At 47.8% G+C, this 20243-nt stretch overlaps 1 protein-coding gene across 1 annotated transcript in view; it reads right to left on the bottom strand.

Moving 5' to 3' along the window:
* Positions 1-20243, bottom strand: part of ADAMTS2 (ADAM metallopeptidase with thrombospondin type 1 motif, 2) — a 236909-nt gene that overhangs the window by 147424 nt on the left and 69242 nt on the right. The window contains exon 2 of the mRNA XM_012733272.1: positions 11404-11560. Coding sequence (XP_012588726.1) covers positions 11404-11560 — 157 coding nt within the window. The remainder of the gene's footprint in view (positions 1-11403; positions 11561-20243) is intronic.

Genomic DNA, 20243 nt, shown 5'->3' with positions numbered 1-20243 from the left:
AATTAACTAACATTTGAAAATGAGGAGGTTTTAAATACAATCGTGACTGTTAGTTGCTCCTAATAAATCGGAAACCCTCCTGCAGTGCCTCCACACTGGCCTGAGCCCTGGTGCCCAGCCCATCTCTGCCTATACTGCCCGTCCAGTCTCCACGGAAGAGATCTGCCACTCACAGCCCTCCATGGATACTCAGGCCCCGGGCTCTGGAAAGGCTGCAGGGACACGACTACTAGTCCCAAACACCTAGCTGCAGTCAGTATCCCTGCTCCGGCACTCCCGAACCCAGACCCTGGGCACAGGTCTCCAATTCCCATGTATTTCTAGCCCCTCAATGGTGGTCCTGAGGTGGTCATTTAGGTTAAGCAGACCATCATCCTCTTGTCCCTCAACTTGAGGCTTGAGGCCACCCTGTGACCCAAATGATCTGTACTGGTCCCCAGCCAACTGGACCACCTGAATCTCACTCCCCACTGAAGATGCATATTTGGGATCAGAAGGTGGTCAGCCCTTAGTTCCCCACTCCCTATAGTGGGGCCACCAGGCCTAGCACTCACCTAACCATGTTCCATGAACTGTCAAAAGCACTGAGGATAAAGGAGGTGACTACAGGCAGACCCCAGAAGTCCTGTAGGTCAGCCAAAGAAAGGTTCCAGTCCCTGGGTGGCATTTCTCAGATGGCATTTTTACCTATCCCAAACCTGAGTACAGACAGAGCTAGACAGAAACCTTGAAACAAAAAGTCACACACAGGGCCCTCCCTGTTGGCACAGCAGGTTAGACCATAGCACTGCAAGTTAGCCACAGCCACTACAGTGCAAGTTCGATCCCCACCCCAGAGGTGACCCACATGGTGCGGCAGACCTCTCCTGACCCGCCCGCTGCTCCCCTCAGAGGTATACTTCGTCAATCTGCCTGTTCTGTTCCCCACACTGCCTCTGGTGAATCTTCTCACCGCCCCTGCACCTCTGGCTTATACCCCAGATCTGTATGTATAAATCTTAAAAAAAAAAAAAAAAAAGTCACACACAGAGAGACTTTCCCAGGCCTGGTCTCCTGCAATGATAATTGTACTAACATCACTTCCCTTGGCCAAGGTGGGTAAGGTGCCAGGAGGGAAGCTATGGTTCTGACTCCCCTTTGACCTTGAGTAAACCTGAATAAAAATGTGATTCTGCCACAGGAGATGATTATGACTGAGCACTTGTGATTACCTGCACAGGTGAGCCCTCAGCCAGTGCTGTGTCTGCACGCTGTTGCCCCTGTTGGTCTTACAGCACTACTCTGGGGCCTCTGTCATGCCTAAATAACAAAAGAGGCCAAGTGTTTCCTCATGCACATGTCCCCAAGCCACTGATACGGCTCCAGGGGAAGAAGAATCACCCACAGGCTGGGCTACAGAAAGACTGAGTTTGTCCAGTGAAAATTGAAAAAACTGAAAAAGGAACTGCAAGTCTAGGAAAAAGGCTTGCATCAAAGGCGAGAATGTCAGTGTCTAAAACAGATAAGGGGCTCGGCCCAGTATATAAGGCCCCAGGAGATAAGGGGTCAAACACAGTTTATTCATCCTCGCTAGCAGTCAGAGAAGCACAATTGCAGCAAACTTGGAGATAGCAGGAGCCTCTGTGGAAACCAAGCTGTGAGTTTGCCATGAGCTTGGATTCCATAATTCACTCTACCACTCAACAAGGAACCCTAGGCTGAATGGTGTCCAGGCTGCCCATAACTGAGGCCTGCAGAACCACTAATCGACACCTGTTTATAGGAGAGGCACCCAGATCCTTGCCAGGAAGTCCCCAAACCCAAATTCCAAACAAGGTTACACTAAGGGCAAAGGTGTTAAAGTCATCCTGGACAGCGACTGTGTGAGCAGCTGGTTAGTTCTGGTCCCAGGCCACCTGGGTGGACAGCCTGCCTTGCAAACTCTCACCAGTCTCCTCCATTACAGTAGGTCAGAGGCCCCTCCCTAAAGTGGCAGGCTAGGGAAGGCAGAATACACACACACACACACACACGCATGCACGCATGTACACACACACACACACAGGGACTCTGTACATTATAGTGTGTTGGCAATCTAGTCCCACAGAGCAGGGCCTCTGCTTCTGGACCAAGAAGAGCTGGGAGCACACCCTGAGCCTGTCTACCTGTGCAGGTGTCTGGCATGCCTAAGCAATGCTCAAGTAGTTTTGCCTGTGGCTAGCACCATCTCTCTTGGGAAGATCCTTCCTGTGAGCCAAGGCTCAAGGAGAAATGGAATGGGTACATTTGTAAAGTGAGACAGATGGGTCCCCATTCTGAACTTCCGTGCTTGGCCTGGCAACTCACCTGATACTCCTCCCCTGGGTCTCCAGCTCAGTCAGTACCACAGAAATCCACCATGCTCCTCCATAGCTCAGGCCTTGTGAAAGCCAGGAGTTGTCATTGATCTTGATCCCTTCGCTCACATCCAGGCCCCGTGGGTTTTACTGCTAAGTGCACACTGAACTTGTTCTCCCAATACCTGTCAAGAGCTCCTCCCTGCTGTTACTATCTCCACTGAAAACCTGCCAAGGCTGTCCACTGCCTAGAGAATAAATCCATCCTCATACCATGACTCTCATTATGAAGACCTGCCCCGTCTTCCCAGGCCCAGAGCGTTCCACAGTCCTGTTTCCCCAGATCCAACTACATGGTCTTCTTTGGGTCCTTCTTCTCAGGTCACACTGAGACAACTCCTACCTAAGATTTCTGTAGCTCCCTCCCTTCTGTCTCATGCAGTCTCCTGAGGGCTGAGCCGTCCTACTAGCCAGGAACAACATCTTCTATTACTTACCCTTTCTCTCTCACCCTCCTCTTCCCCAGATTTACTTTGTTCCTGGAGTTACCTCACCCTGCAGTATATGCTTATTCCGCCTGCCCACTATCATCACCCCAGACAGTGGATCCAGAAAATCAGGGTTCATCTGGCTCTCCAACACCCAATCCAGCCCTGGACAGACACAAGGTGAATATCCAGTAAGACAATGAACGAACGAATGAACGCCTAGATGGACAAGTGAGTGAATGAGAAGACAAATGTGTGCCAGTGGTCAGGTGCCTTTTCTGAGCCTCGGGTATAATATCCCTTTGATGACTGGGAAGCACTGACAGATGCCCACCCCCCAAACCCACAGCAGACCTGCTCTCAGGTAATCTCTTCCTCCAGGTCCTGGCCCCTGACTCTCAAACACTATCCCCGCTGCTAGCTCTCAGCTGAGCCCTGACCCAACCCACCTGGACAGCACATAGGAAGTGCTCTGGCTGGACTCCACCCCAGGGTTCCAGTCAACTCCAGCAGACTCCATGAGGCTTTGCTCCCACTCGGGCCACACCCCAGGATGAACCCAGGCCAGTGGAGCCTAGTCAAGAGCCCAGAGAGACACCACAACTCAAAAATTCACCCCAAGTTCCAAATGTGTACAATAGCAAGACCAAGGGAGAAAAAATAAAAGCTGAGCGAGGGAGCTGGAGGGAGAGCTCAACACTAACTTTTCCACCTAATTGTGTGACCTTTCCCAGCTCTAAGTTGCTTCAGGGCCAAGTGCATGGCACTGCTTGGTATTAATTTCAAAGAGAAATGGGTCAAGGAAAATTGGAAGTTTTTATAGAAAACACTTCAGGCTTATAACTGGCTGAAGTGTTTGCCTACCTGCAGAGAATTCTGAGAGAAAATGAGGCCTTTGCTCAGAGGCATCAGCTGCTACATCAGCAGAGTTGAGATCTTAGGCCTAAACCCAGTTTCTAATGCAGGTCCCAACTCTCTGCTTCTGGAGAAGAGCTTTCTGTCTCTTTCAGTCTGTGAAGCAATCTCCGCAATGCCATCGCCTTGAGGCTGGGGTCTCTGTACCTCCCATCAGACCCCTCTGCATCCCCAAGAGGCACCTGCCACAGGACACTTATGCCTGTGTCTCCTATCATGTAGATGCAGCATGCCAAGAAGTCTCTTCCACAAGTGTCCCCTGGGGACTGGAGCAGCGGGCACCCCCATGGGACACCCATGCTGCATCTACATGATAGGAGACACAGGCCATTTGAAACACCAAGGGCATGGCCATGCACAGATGTCTCTAGAGACAGACAATCATGTCGCTCCCAGAAACGTCCTTGTGCACTGCACTCTGCAAAAAGCAGGCCAGCAGGACCTGGCCAAAAACTCAACCCCAACGCTTATGCTAATTAAACTCCAGATATGCACAGAGGAGGTGCCAGGTGTGGCTCCCGTGCACCAACAGAAAGCTCTTTGGGGAACATCAATGACAAATCTAAGGAAAGGAAAGAAAAGGCATAAATTAATTATGTCTGCAAAAGAGAGCACGGTGGGGAAAGGCTGGCAAGGTAGGGAGGATTTTGGGCCCGAGGTAAACAGCCAGAATCCAAAGACAGTAACAATAAGCAAGGAGGAAACACTGTTCCAAGCAGAGCACCACTAATCATATTTTAGAGGTGATGAAGCTGAGACATGGCAGTTGTAAGTGAGCTACAGTGGTGGGCACACTCAACCCCTACACCAAACTGCCTCTTCCCCCAGTGCTGGGAGCAGCTACCAATCACCAAGGTGGCTTCTCTGAGAACCACAGGCCAACCCTGAGATCTGTCTCTTTCACATGAATTGGGTTGCAGCCAGCCTAAGACCAAGGATGCCATACTCTGTCTACACCTGTCATCTGTTCACGAAAGAATGTTCCACTGAAAAGCAGACCCTTCCTGGGCCATGTGCCTTTGTCTGACTCCACACCAGAACCAGCCCCTATACAAACTTGAGACAAGAGAGGTGTGGGGAGGATAGGGCTGAGATTCGGGACAGCTAAGTTTATATCTGAGGATAGGAGCTCTCGAGAGGGCTATCAGCATAGCTAAGGGGATGTCTGTCCAGAAGGACATGCCCAGTAAGTCTCCACTGTGGGGTGTGGTGGACTGTGCTGGCTGCAGGCACTGCCTCTGCTTCACAGCCCACTGGGCAGGGCTCCCAAGCCACAGACTGCAGGCAAAAGTGCCCCCAAGTCCCCCAACTGGTTCAGAAGACAACTCTGAAACATCTCCCTAGTCTAACTGCAGGCCTCAGAGAATGTGCAACCTCAGCTGTCCCCATGCCAGGCCACCTACCCCTCCCAGCCTGAGTCCACGTCACCACACTGGCATCTTCAACAGCTGTCCAGGGGACAGCTGCAAAGCAGGAGTGTACAGGCCCCAGCCAAGGGTGTGCTCAGCTCTGAAACACTTCCCAGAGCCTGGCCAGCCGCCCAGGGTTTCACAATCAGTACTTCTTCATGGGTTTCCTCTGGTCCCTAAACTGCAAGCACAGCCGGTATGGAATGCAGAGGAGTAACTGAGGACCCTGGGGTTGAAGCACCAAGATTCTCAGGCTTTCAGCTGCAACTCAGCTGAGATCGTGGAGGGCATTTTTGCCTGCTATCTGAGAGGGTTTGGTCAGGCCTTGACTCTGGTGAACAGTTCAGGAGTTTGGGACACAGAGGCCGTGGCACTCTGGCCAGGCATGGGGCTCGGGTGTAAAGCCAATGAAGAGGCTCTCCTCCTTCCATCAGGTCCTCAGGCTTCAACACCTAGAAATCGTGAAGGCTGCATCATTCTGTCTGGGATGTCCACTTCCTGATCTTCAGAACCCAAGAGTGCTGCCTCATTAGCTAACAGGACTCACAGACAGGATTGAGTTAAGGATCCTGAGAAGGAAGATTCTCCTGGGCTATCCAGGTGGGCCATACATCCAATCACATGTCCTAAGAGGGAGCTGAGGGGGATTAGGCCACAGCAGAGGAGAAGGTGCTGTGGCCACAGAGCAGAGACTGCAGTGATGCAGCCACAATCCAAGTGTTGCTAGCGGCCACCAGAATGCTGGGGGAAGCAAGGAATGATGTCCCACTAGAGTTTCTGAAGGTAAACAAATCTGCAGACACCCTAATTTTAACCCTTTAAGGCCTATTTTGGATTTATGAACCCCAAGTAACTAAGTTTGTGGTACTATGTTACAGGGGCAACAAGAAACTCAGGCAAACATCAACCACTTCAGGGTTAGAATGCCACCCCCATCTAACTTCTAGCTATTAGTGCCCCCTTCATACACAATCCTGTGAGTGACCCCTCACCTCTGCTCACCAGGCCTCTCCTCTCTCTCTCTCACCTATTGCATGGCCAAGGTCTACCTGCCATCAAATGGAGCCTTGCCCACTCCCCAGCTATGGACTAGCCCCATAAGGGCCCTGTCTCTCCCCACAGCATTGCTCTGATCTCCCCAAGAGCCTCCAGCCTAGCTAGTAAAAACACAGAGCTACCTATCAAGGCCCTTTCCTGGTGAGTCTGTCCACTACATGCAGGAAGTCATGCAGGTTCTGAACATCTGAGGCAACAGTCCCCAAATTCTCCCACCATGAGCTCCCACCCACCATGTCTTGGCACCACACACCTTTCAGGAGCTTTACTCCTGAGCCCCCCACCCTGGATCCTTAGCAGTCCAGAAAACACCTACCTTGTCCAAGGCCATGCAATGGAGACATACAGCAGGTCAGGAGGAGGAAGGGCTAAGGGTCACTGGGTAGCAACTTCAAAGCCTGCCACACTAGGGCAGCACAGGCGCCATGAGACACCAGGCCTCTTTCTTTTCTTTCCTAGCAGGCTTTCCTTGGCAGCAGCAAGGCAGAGAGCTCCCGAGGGCAGCATGCCTCCCCTGCCTGCCAGGGAGGATGCGGCAGCCTGACAGCGGCAGGCAGAGGCTTGGCACTGGCTGCTTCACAGGAGGAGGGAGCCAAGGTCACAGGCACTAAGCTGCTGGTTTCTTTTCCTTCAGTCAGGGCCCAGTGCAAGGCTAGGCGAGGCAGAAGGGAAGCACCTATCTCTTTTCTCAGCTCCAAGGCCTTGCAAGGAGTGTATTTGCCCTTGAACCTCAGCTCCAAGCCCTAGGGGCTGCATGAAGCCCAAGAGAGTGAGAAAGCAGCAGATATTCTGCATCTCCTACAGCACAGGTAGCCAGAGGGGACTGGGTTTTGTCTCTTCTGTTCTGCTTTTACAAGGATCTGAAATATTTCATAATGAGAAGAGCTCACATAAAAGTTCTCATGCTCGGCTATCACAGGCCGACCCTCCTACCAGGTGTGTAGCGGGGTGCCCAGGAGCGGCTCCCTGATGAGGTCTTGATGCTGCCTTGGTGTCCTATGTGTGGCCAGGGCATGATGGCACATGCTACGCACTTGCCCTTTGGCTTTTCTTCTAGCAATTTTTATATCAAAAGCAGGAAAGTGAAAGCCAGGCCAAGGGTGGGTATAGTTGTTTTAATTCTCCTCTACCACCATCTTCATTGGCATTGCCTGCCAGATTCCACAAGCCTCTGATGAACTAGCAGGACTTTCTGCAAATGGCATTAGGGGCCCTCCCCAGCACATGACCCAGGACTTTTTCCCACCCTCGGGTACTTTCCCAGATTCCCAAGCAGCCTGTCAGCAAGCCCCTGGCGCCAACATCAAGGCTGACTTCTCTGTGTTGGGGTCACCCCAGGCACAGCTCTGTCCAGCCTCCCTAGGCCTCACAGTCACCTGAACTGCACTAGGGTGTGCACAAGAAAGAACTCCCCCTGCCACATGTCGAGAGGCCACACAGAAGCAACAGGGTGAGAAGCCTGCCTGGGCTGTGGCTGAGCGCTGTCCCCTAATGAATGACGGGTGCCTATAGCATCGCCTCTCCAAAATGTCGACCACTCACTGCCCAGCCAGGGGGAGACTGATTCACTTCTTATGTGGCTTGAACGGGAGCCCTCCAAGATAGCAGGTCTAATCCGCAAGACTGTGAATGGTACTTAATGTGGCAACAATGACTCTGCACACACATTAGATTATGGATCTTGAGATGTGGAAATGATCCTGGATCATCATGGTGAGCCCTAAATGCAACCCTGAGGTAAAGGGGAGACCAACATACACACAAAAGTGAAGAAGGTGATGTCACAGAGTGGAGATGGGAACAAGGGAGCCGCAAAGCAGGAGTACCAGCAGCCACCAGAACATGGGAGGAGTAGGGAGGGGATCTGCCCTTGAACCTCATGAAAGAGAGCGGCCCTGACTGCTGTCACTTATTTCAGCCTGATGATATTCATGTCAAACTCCCAACTCCAGAACTTTGGAGAAAAAACTGCTGCTGCTTTCCACCACTCAACTGGTTGTAATGTGTTGTGGAGGCCTGAGACTGAGAGAAGTGACAGTTCCAAATCATGCAGAGCACACTCTGCGCAGGCTTCCAGTTGGGGCCTTGTCCTGACCCCAAACTAGATTGATGAATGACAGCCAAAGCAGGCCTCACGTACAAGCCTGGAACTTGAGGTGATGCTCTGGTCATGTATGTGTCTAAGCGCAAACACACGTACACACATACACATATGCACACATACATCATGCACAATAGAGGCCCATGTCACACAGTGTCACCCACCAGCATATTGCCCTGGGCATGGGACTGGCCCCAGGGACGGCAGAGGACAGCACTCCAGAACTTGAGAAAGATCCAACTCAAGAAGTTCTTAGAACCCTCCATTGCCTCTCTCTAAAAGGCAAGCCTGGCCTCAGACCTCTACTCTCCTACTTCAGCTAGGCCCCCAGTCTATCGGAGATGAACAGAGAAGCACCTGCAAGGCCAATAAGGAGGGGAAAAGTCCTCCTTCTTCCCCCATCAAATCTCATCCACCCTACAGCCCAGGGCTGAGGAGAATGCTACTGTGTGCAAAGCTGCCCACTGAGCAGCTCAGTGCCTGGCTGAGTCTGCAGGGACATGGTAAAACCTTCACTTTTCATCAGTTTCCCTGGGCAATTTCTGCTCCAGCACCCAATATGAATGGCAGAGGCAATGAATGACAACAAAGCTATGAGCCTTAGTGCGAACCCCTCCCCCCATATCACCCCAGAAAGCCTGTAAGCTGCTAAGGGTAAACAGGGAAACATGCCAGAAGTTGATTCCCCCAATCCCAGAGGACCGATTATATCCACTTCTCATCAATAGCAAATGATCAGGGCATCTCAATCTGTTTCCAGAACTTGTGCTGGAAGCACAGAAGGAAGTCCCCAATCAGTGCCTCCTACCTGCTTCCACCAGCACCACACTGATATGTCAGGAGTCCCATCAGACTTCACCAGAAGAAGGGTCTCCTAGCTCCCTCACATGCACGCCCCCCCCACCCCCCTGCCAAAGCCTCTGAACAGAGATCCAGGTTCTGTGCCCACAGAGCTGTGTCTTCTCATATGAAGCAAGCAGGCCCAATCAAGGACACTGCCTTCACATATTTCAGCTGACACCAGGGGCCCTGACCAAGCCCAGGCTGATAGAAAGCTGAACAGTCTGAGGTCACCTCAGGCCTCAGCCGGCATAAAATGTGTCTGGATACCCTCCAGGCCGCCAGCAAGCCTTAGTCCTGGATTGAGCACATTCAGGGAGAAATGTTCTCACAAAGGGTCATGTTGACCCTGGGCAAGCATGTCAAGGAAAGGGAACTTGGCCCCAGACCCTGAATCTGTGGTCTGGACCTATAGCCTGGGGCACACAGCCTGCAATGGGCTCCCTTTCCCTCCCCCACCATTCAGGGCAACCCCAGACCCTGACCTGTGCAGATGGCCTCCCCGGCATCTTCTAAAGCCCGTGGTTTCTAGATTTATCCTGAGTTTGAAATTCCTTTCCTATGTTAAATTTCCAAGCTCTCACCAAAGATGGGTGGATCACAGGATGGAGGAAAGATTCCACAGAAGATGCCAGAATACCAGCAGAAACCCGGAAAATAATGCAAGGCCAAATGAGTCATAGGAGAAGGCTGCCATGTTCAGGAAGACAGGCACCACATGGAATCTGGGATCAGAGACAAGGTCAGGGGACCTGGCAGCACACTCCACCCCAACCAGCCCACCGGGGGCCTGGGATCAGCCCGTACCTTCCAGTGGATGCCTAGAAGCATCAAGCCCAAAATACAAAGTAGTAAGGTCCTCTTAGCATGCAGACACAACACACAGGCATTTCTAACTCCACTGGCCAAAAAGAAAGGAGAGGCCGAAGGTCCAAAATTGCCCAGGACCCTACCTACTGAGGAACAAGGACAAGCCTCATTTCCCACCTCGTTTTCACTGCCACCTTCATACTATTGGGTTGCTTTCCATTCCTCCCCTGCATGGGAAGTCCGAGGGTGGGGAAGTGGTAGAAGGAACTGAGGCTGAGGAAGATGGGCGGGCAGTGCCTGTGGTCTGGCTGTTGAGTGGATTACAATTCACCACCTGGGATGAAGGGCCGACCAAGAGGATTGAGTGGCTCTAGAGAATGATGGACTTTCTGATGGAATAACTTCTTTGTAAAGGTATCCGACAGCACCTCTTGAAATTAGAACTCCACCAGACTGTACCCAATTTATCTGTCAAACCTGGAAATCAGAGGGACCTAAAATAAATGAGCCCGACCTGCTTGAGGTGTCTTGATAAATCATAGCTTAGGTGGGCTGATGCAGTGGGGCCTTTACAATAAATATGCAAATGAGCCAAATCCAGGCTTCTGTGCTTGTCTCCCCAGACCTCCTGTGGCTATCCACAGCCAGGGGCCCAGGTAGAGTCTGAGGGCTAACCTCAAGGCTGCCTACCCAACAGCAAAAGCCAAGTGCAGGGATGTGATCTCACCCATACTTTAGGGTCCTGGGGACAATGAGGCCTGCTAGGACCACAGTGAGACCCCTACCATCAGACCTTGTTGCACCCCAACATATGAGAGTCTGATGCTGGGGAGGTTTGGGGTGGCCCTTGCACCCAGAGGACTCTGAAAGGCTGCAGCTGGGGACTGTCACCATGCCCACCCAGCAGTTCCTTCCATACTCCCAGACCCAGAGCCTGTGCGCAGGCTGCTGGAGCACAACCCCAGGTCTTTGTGGTGCACTTCCCACCCCTCCAGTATCTGGCTGTCTTCCAGAAGAGGCAGGGTTGCAATGATCTTTCTCTGAGCAGGCAGGGAGGGGTGGGCACCTCTGCAGCGAATGGACAACACAGAGACTAGGGGACAGGGCTATGGGGCTGGGGTACAAATAGATGTTCTCTTCAAAGGCACCGGCTCAAACACAGGCATGGGATTCCATTCAGGGGTGCAGGCCTGGTGTGAGCTTCCCTGTTCCCTAACACTTGCCAACCCTGAGCTGCAGAAGGTCATTCCTCTCACTGCATGCACTGTCCACGATGAAAGCCCCAGACCTACAGACTGTGGCCCATGTGCATGGAGACCAGAGGAGCAGAGAAAGCTCCCCCAAACTCAGCACCACAACATCCCCCTGTGCCATGTAGTCAGCCAGGATGGGGTTCAGCCTCAACCTGGGACCAGCCTGCTGAAGAATGTCCGGATACCATGCAGCCCACCCACCTGCAACAGCCTTACCTATGTCCAGGGTCTGCAGGCCCCCCAGTGGGGGAGGTTTGGGAGTAGGCGGCCGGCGGTACACGACATGCACACGGCCCTGCTCAGCCTCTGCTGCCAGGCCCTTCTCCAGGGGCTCAATGAAGAACTCTTCCTCTGCCACACGGATCAGGCCAGCCTGTGGGGCAGAGATGAGATGGTTGAAATGGAGCTCACTCAAACTGAGGATGGGCAACAGCATGAAGCACCCCAGCCAGGAGCCAGGCCTGAACCCTGAGCCTACAAGGGGCAAGTGGCTCTAAGGGACTCACCTGTTCAGAGCTTCCACTTGTAGCCACTGAGGCCAGAGCACAGGCTGGGACTGAGACTGGAGAAGGGCTCTTTCTGCCTGGGCCAGGGCCAGGAACCCAACTCCAAAACAAAAGTCAAAATTAACAGTCAGCGGCTAAATCTCGCACAGGCTTGTGCAGTTTGACCTAAAGAGTACTTTTATATACTGAGCCCAACACTCAAAATAACAAGATTTTCATGTTGCAAAACTGAAGTTCCAGCTTTCCTCGGAAAACACAAGTTCACACCACAGTGGTTGCTGGCTGTGAAGCACGCAGCGCTGCCGCTTACCACTGCTCCCATTGCCCCACCGTCTGTCCCTTGGCCACACTGGTCAGCAGCCCCGACTCCACATTAACTCAACAGCTGCCCCTCCCAAGACCAGCCATGCATGTCTCAAGCTGTACACCTTCACTGGACGCGCGACCCAGCAGGGCTGAGGCCGCCTGTACGCTCTGCCTGAGAACTGGTGGTGGGAATTTTATGGGGCCTACACCCCAGAGGAGAAAGTGTACACTGTACAAAAGTGAACATTAAGGTAAAAAACAGACACAGACAGACAAACAGATAACAACTCGCTGCCTTGCCTGTGTTCAGCTCACACACCACAAACCAGTTGCTGGGACCAACACAATGCTCACAGCTAGACCTCCTGAGCCCTCAAACTTGAGTCTCTGCTCCTGCCCCCCACCTCAGTCATCCGGTGAACTCCCACCCTCTCTTTGTTGCCTGATTCAGAATCACCTCCCCCAGCTACTCCTCCCCACTGCAGGCACAAGGCCCTGTCCCTCCCTTGGCCACCCTGCTGTCACAGCCAGGTCTAGCTTCCACACATTTGCTTAGCCCAATATCCATAAACCAATGGTCTCACACTGGGGGTCCCCAGTGTGTCACCCTGCAGATAGATTTTCTTTAGATCACACTCTAATGAACCATTCAGGGTGGTTGTGGGCTTTTTTTTAACCATTTTATTGAAATGTGAGTGACATATCAAAAGCTGTTCACAGAGTACAACTCAGTGAGTTTGGGAATAAGTACACATTCACAAAACCATCACCACCATACACATCACTTCCCAAAGTTTCCTCCCACCCCCTTTATTAACATTTTAGTAAGAATATTTCATATAATATTGATGAGGAAAATTTAAATACATGATAAAATATTGTTAGGAGTAGGTGCCCTATTGTGCCATAGAGCTTCAGAACTTACTTATCTTGCATAACTAAAATTATGTAACCCTTTGACCATACTGCCCATTTCCCCTCTCCCGGTAGCTGGCAATCACCATTCCACTCTGTTTCTATGAACATTACTATACTAGAGTCCACATATAAGTGAGATCAGACAGTGTTTGTCTTTCTATATCTAGCTTATTTCATTTAGCATAATGTCTTCCAGTGTCATCTATGTTGCAAATGTGAAGATTTCCTTGTTTATAAGGTTTGAATAATATCCCACTGTACCATGTCTTTATCAATTTGTTACTCAAAGATAAATATTTAAGTTGCTGGTATATGAACACGGAGTGAAAAATACTGCAGTGAACAGGGAAGTGTGTATTTCATTTCAATTCTTCGGTTATAGGACCAGGAGGATTTCTGGATCATACGATGGTTCTATTCAATTTCTGAGGAACTTCATTACTGTTTTCCACAATGACTGAACTAATTTATATTCCCATCAACAATGCACAGGATTCCACTTTCTCCACATCCTGCACACACCTGTTATGTCTTGTCTTTTCTACAATAACCATTCTAAGAGAATGAAGTGATATCTCATAGTTTTGATATGCATTTTCCTAGTGATTAGAGATATTGAGCATCTTTTCATGTACTTGGCCATTTGTGTGTATTTGGCAAAATGTCTATCCATTTTTTAACCAGATTATTAATTTTGTTACTAATTTGTATGATTTTTTTATGTTTTTGTATGTAAATGACATCCATTATATACTTGGTTGCCTTTCATTTTGCTGATTACTTCTTATGTTGTACAGAAAATTTCTGTTTGATGAAGTCACTGTTGTTGGTTTTTACTTTCGTTGCTTGTACTTGTGCAAAAAATTGTTGACAAGATCAATGTTAACAAATTTTTCACTATATTTCATGCATAAGTCCATTTCATTTTTGTCAGTGGTATTGAATAGGGATTTAATTGCATTCTTTTGCATGTAAAGATCCAGCTTTCCCAACATCATTTATTAAAAAGACTACCCTTTCTCCATCAGGTATACTTGGCTCCCTTGTTAAATATAAATTGACCTTACATGTGTTTATTGTATATACAAATTCATGCCATCAGGACACAGTGAAAGATTTACTTCTCCCCAATTCTAATAACCTTCATTTCTTTTTCTTGTCTGATTGCTCAAGGTTAGAATTTGTAGTACTCTGTTGAATAGGAATAGTGACAGTGGACATCATCAACCTTTCACAACTGAGTAGGATATGAATCACAAATCCACACATTTGTGATTTTTTTTCCATTTTTCTTCTGTCACTGATTTCCAGTTTCATGCTATCATAGTCACAAAGCATAATTGATGTGATTTCAATCATTTCTATTTTCTAGGACTTTTCTATTTTACCTAATATATGATCTATCCTGGAGCTTGTTCCATGTACAATATTGAAAGAAACATTCTGTATAGGCCTTAGATTCATTTGCAAATTCAATGTTTTCTCATTTATTTTCTATCTGGATGATATTTCCATTGTTAAATGCAGCATTAAGGCCTAACTATTAGCCTCCCTAGTAGTGCAGTATTATCATGAAAGACTGAGTTCAATCTCCTTCCAGGGTGCTGACCCATATGGCACAGCAGACCTCTCTTGTCTCACCCACTGCTCTCCACAGCAGTGTAGGTATGCTTGTTCTTCTCCCCACTCTGTCTCTGGTGAATCCTTTCCCCACTCCCCACAACTCTGACTTACACTTACTCTTGTTTGCATGAGTAAATAAAAATAAATCTTTCAGAAAAGGTCCAACTATTACTGTATTGCTATCTATTAATCTCTTCACATTTGTTAGGTGTTCTATAGTTGGCTTTATAGATATATATTTCAATTGTTATATTCTCTTGATGAAATGGTCACTTACTGGTAATGAATAATTACCTTTCCTTTTTCTTGTTACCATTTTTTAACTTAAATTTTACTTAAATCATTTTATAGATACAACAGTATCTTATACTGATAACAATTTAAATTCAATCCAATACAAAAATTCTATCCTTTTAATCTCTGCACATATCCTGATCTCACGATTAACATCTTATGTTGTTCACGATTAACATCTTATGTTGTGTATCCACTAAGAAATTATTGCACTTATAGCCACATTTATTTTGCCCTTTAACTTCTATAGTACAATTAAATGATTAAAACATGACCATACTACAGTATTAGATTATTCTGAATTTCATTATGCATGTATCTTTTATTTACATGTCACTAATTACTGTCCTTTGCTTCAGCTTAAACAACTGAATTCATCATTTTTTGTAAGGCAGATCAGTGGTGATAAACTCAGCTTTATTTTTTCTTGCCTTCATTTCTGAAGTAAATGCTTGGTAAAGTATTCTTAGCAGTTTTTTGTTTGAAGCACTTTAAATTATATCATTTCACATTTTCTTAGCCTACCTACACAGTTTCTGCCGAGAAATCTGCTGATAGTCTTTGGGAGGGAGTAGGACTTGAAAGAAGTTTCCTTTGGATAAGAAAAAAATTTTTCTCATGTGGCTCTTAAAATTATATTTTTAAGACACATTAAAAAGATGAAGAGACACCTTACAGATTGGGAGAAAATATCTGCTCTCCACAAAACTGATAAAGGGCTTATATCAAAGATCTATAAAGAACTTAACAACTCAACAAAAAACAAGATAAAGAATCCAGTGAAAATGTGGGCAGGAGAGCTAAAAAGACACTTCTCCAAAGAGGAAATGCTGATGGCCAATGAGCACATGAGAAAATGTTCAACATCACGTGTAATCAGGGAAAAGCAAATCAAAACCACAATGACATACCACTTCACACCACTAAGAATGGCCCACATTAAAAAAAAAAAAACAAAAAAACTAATAAAAACTCTTACATTGCGGATGGGAATGCAAACTGGCCCAACCACTATGGAAAGCTGAATGGAAGATTGTCAAATTACTAAAAATGGATCTATCATATGACCCAGTGATTCCACTCTTAGAAATCTACCCAAAGGACACAAACACATTATTCAAAAGGACACCTGCACTCCTACCTTCATCATAGCACTATCTACAGTAGCTAAAATATGAGAAAACCTAAATGCTCAAAATAATAATTAGAGCACAAAGATGTAGTCTACATAAGAGAATACTATCAGCAGTGAAAAAAGATAAACTTATGCCATTCACAACAACATGGATAGAACTTGAAGGGATTATGCTCAGTGAAGTCAGGCAGAAGGAAAAAGAAAAATATCAGGTGGTTTAACTTATAGGAAGAACAAAGAAGTGATGGGGATAAGAAGACAAAACCAGCAGTGAAACTATAACTTGGAGACATCCATCAGGAGAAAGGGTAGGAAAGGGGTCAAAATGGGAGGAAAGAGCACAGGAGTCTATGGTGATAGTTCACAGAATTCTAAGTGGTGGTTATTTATGGGGATAACACCCTAGATGAGAAATCAAACAGTGTACAGAAATAAACATTTTCTTTTTATTTCTGTAACTGTATTGTTTCAAATGCCCTGTCTTCAAGTCTACTGATTCTTTCTTCTCCTTGGCTCCGTCTATTGTCAAAGCTCTCTATTGATATACTCAGTACAGCTGAGCTCCAAAAGTTCTGTTTGGTTATTTTGTATGTTCACTGTTTTCCTGATCCTGTGACATTGCATACCCAAAGTTTCTTGTAGTTCTCTGAGAATCTTCAGAACAATTGAATTCTTTGTCATGCAATTTATGTATCTAATTCTTTGGGATCAGCTACTGGGAATTTACTGTGACTTTTCACAGTGACTGCCATGTTTCTTCATGATTCTTTAGCCTTGCATAGGTGTCTGCAAATCTCCAAGCTTCATGAACTGGGCTTCAGTGAGGAATGATATTCACCTGTGGGTAGAGATAAAGTGGTCCATGTTGTGGCTCCAGATCTAGTGGTGCAAGCCACCAAGTATGGAGATATGTGTTGGTCCTGGGTTGGTGGGGGGGAAAGCATGATGAGTCAGTGGCTCAAACTGTGGTGATCCATAATACCAGCAACCTTTGCAAGTGCTGCAAAAGGTCTACAGTAGCTGCAAGAGTGGCTGGCATCCTCAGCAATGCTCCAGGTTCAGTGGCTGTGAACCAGGGCAGACAACAGTGGTAGCCAGAACTGGTGGTATGCACACTCTGTTGGAGGGGCCATCCTCAGGTGCCTATGTAGTGATAAAAACCAGCTGAAGACACACATGTAGTGATTAGGGCCAGGGCCAACTATAAGGATTTGCCCAGTTGCAGGCATACTGGAAGCTACCAGGACCCTGACTGCTAATGTGCATGCTTGTGACTGCAGCACTTGCCACAGGCACACACATGACAGTAGAGTTTGGATGTCAGGATGACAGATGTATGTGCATAGCTGGAGGGATTTTACCAGACCTTATACATCAAGGTGAAGGTAAGCCACAGGAGTCTACTTTGCCATTTACAGTAATAGAGGTTAAGATTGGCTGTTCAAAGAGGGGGCCCTCCCTGGTGGCGCAGCAGGTCAAAGCACAGCACTGAGAATCTAAAGCCGCTTCCGCATGAGTTCGATTCCCGCCTGCCCCAGAGGGGACCACATGGCGTGGCAGACCTCTCCTGGCCTGCCCGCTGCTCCCCTCAGCAGTGTACTTCATCGGTCTGCCTGTTCTGCTCCCCACTCTATCTCTGGTGAAGCCTCTCGCCGCCCCTCAGCCTCTGGCCTGTACCCCAGTTCTGTATGCACAAATAAGTAAATCTTTAAAAAAAATTGCTCAAAGAGGGGGGCAAGATGGCAGCACAGTGAAGATACTGGAATCACTATGTTCAAGCTCACACAGGAATATAAGACTAAAAAAGGACTGTAGAATTACACACTATGAGTTTCAACCCAAATGAGAATACCCTGGACTCACTAAAAGGAAGATAACTGAGGGAGAATTGACAATTGGGGTGCTTCATTAGGGGAGCTCTGATCCAGGAGTGCCCAGGCACTCAGGTGCTAGAAAGTGCCTCAGACGGGAAGCTCAGTGAACAGATCCCAACCTGCTGAGAAAGACTGAAACTCTGATCGGGGAGCACTCAGGCACCTAGGCGCTAGGCAATTGCTTCAGCTTGCTGCTCTTCCACCTCGCTAAAGACCTGGTAATAAAGAGAGACAATTCAGCTCAGTGAGTGGAACCCAAGCTCCAGGGAAAGACTGCAGCCCCAATCGGGAGCACCCAGGTGCCCAGGTGCCAGTGCCGCAGATGGGAGTCTTGCTGCTCATTGGACTTGTTGAGTGGAACCCAAGAGAAGGGAAAGACTGCTCAAGTGGTCACATAGAGCCAGGAAGATGGGGAGGAGGAACTGACGACTGGGGCAGATGCAAGGCTTGCAACCCTTTCCCCCACCCCCACAGCATAAGTCTGGAAGCTTGTATCCACCATTCACTAAGGCGGGGTCAGCAAGTTCACAAAGCCCCGGAGGTAAAGGGTGGGGGGGGAAAAGAACCAGTTGGACTGAATCAAAACCAGGTCCAACCCTGGAAAGCTACAATACTCTTACACTCCCACAAGCGGTGGGAAAAGACTGCTCAGGGAAAGACTGCTCTGAGTGGGCACAAAGAGCCTTGGAGGTACCGAGGAACGACTGGCAGCCTGCACAGCTGGGAGGATTGCAGCCCTTCTGGTGCTACCCGAAGCCCTGAATCTCCCAACACCCATAGCAGAAGCTAGGACTCAAGGTGTTACTGGACAGCAGTGGCCTAAAGACTTGTGAGCCAGTAATGCACTGCCTTGCAAGGCTCACAGTGCTCAGAACATAAACAAAACAGTGACTGGTTCAACCACAGGCCCAGCTGCAGAGAGACTTACAACACTTCTAACATGCCCCACCCCCCACAGGTACATCCAAGCAAAGAGGGAACCGGGACATTGGAAGGCTACAAAGATCAACAGAGACAAGGACTCAACGTGTTACCGGAAGAAGCTGAACACAAGAGACCCCTGACTGCCACTGGCTGAGATGCCAGGCACAATTCCACACAGTGGGGGCTGGAAAAATAGGAGATATTGAAACAAAAAAAGGCTCAGAATACCCTCCACAACTGGAGTGCCTGGAAGTACCTCTGCCATCCCAGAAAGAACATCTAAAAAGAATGCTGGCTAATAATAGCAACACTGTGTCTCAACGAATAGAGAGTATTACAAAATACACAACAGGGAAAAGAAAACAAACAAATATTCAAGTAAGTCCACAGGGGGAAAATTCACCACAAAAGATCAGTCACCAGAAATTACCAAAGAAACAGAATTGTTCAGCCTATGTGATAGAGGATTCAGAATCATCATAATAAATAAACAAAAAGAAGATGAGAAAGAAAAAAATATGAGGCAAGCCATCAAGGAGTTGAACAATGCAAACAAGAAAATGAATGAAAGAAATAAAAAAGAAAAAAATGATATGAGACAAGCAATCAACAAACAGAAGAAAGAAAATAAGACATTAAAAACGGAAACAGAAGAAATGCAGGGGATTAAAAGGCTACTAGAGGAAATAAAGAATACTGGGAAAAAAAGATAAAAAACACAATAGATGATGGCCCTCCCTGGTGGCGCAGCGGGTTGAAGCACAACACCAAGAGGCTAAAGCCACTTTAGCATGAGTTCGATCCCCGCCATGCACCAGAGGTGATCCACATGGTGAAGTGGACCTCTCCTGGCCCGCCCGCTGCTACCCTCAGCAGTGTACTTTGTAGATCTGCCTGTTCTGCTCCCCGCTCTGTCTCTGGTGAGTACTCTTGCCAACCCTACACCTCTGGCTTGTACCACAGTTCTGTATGAATGAATAAATAAATCATTAAAAAAACACAAATGGAAGAATGAATCAGTTCCCTTGAAGACACAGAAATAAAGAGAATTAAAACAGAAAAAGACAGAGAAATAAAAAGGAAAAAGAATGAAGAAACACTTCGAGCGCTATGTAACATCATTAGAAAAGGACATATCAGAGTTATAGGTATCCCAGAAGGTGAAGAGGAAGGCCAAGGAATTGAGAAAATATTCACAGAGATAATAGGAGAGAACTTCCCTAACATGAAAAAGGAGATAAAGTAGATATCCAAGAAGCAAGAACACCAAACTACCATGATGACAGGAGAAATACAACAAGACACATTATAATAAAACTTCCAATAATGCAAGACAAGGAAAAGATAATGAGAATGACAAGAGGGAAGAAACAAATAACCTATAAAGGGAGCCAATCCAGATGACATCAGACTTCTCTGAAGAAACACTACAGGCAAGAAGAGAGTGGAGGGACATACTACAAACTCCAAAGCATT

The sequence above is a fragment of the Condylura cristata genome, unplaced genomic scaffold, assembly GCF_000260355.1.
Source record: "Condylura cristata isolate star-nosed mole 26May11 unplaced genomic scaffold, ConCri1.0 scaffold00040, whole genome shotgun sequence".
Taxonomy (NCBI): Eukaryota; Metazoa; Chordata; class Mammalia; order Eulipotyphla; family Talpidae; genus Condylura; species Condylura cristata.
Note: the sequence above shows the minus strand (reverse complement) of the source record. Positions and strands in the feature narration are given on the sequence as shown.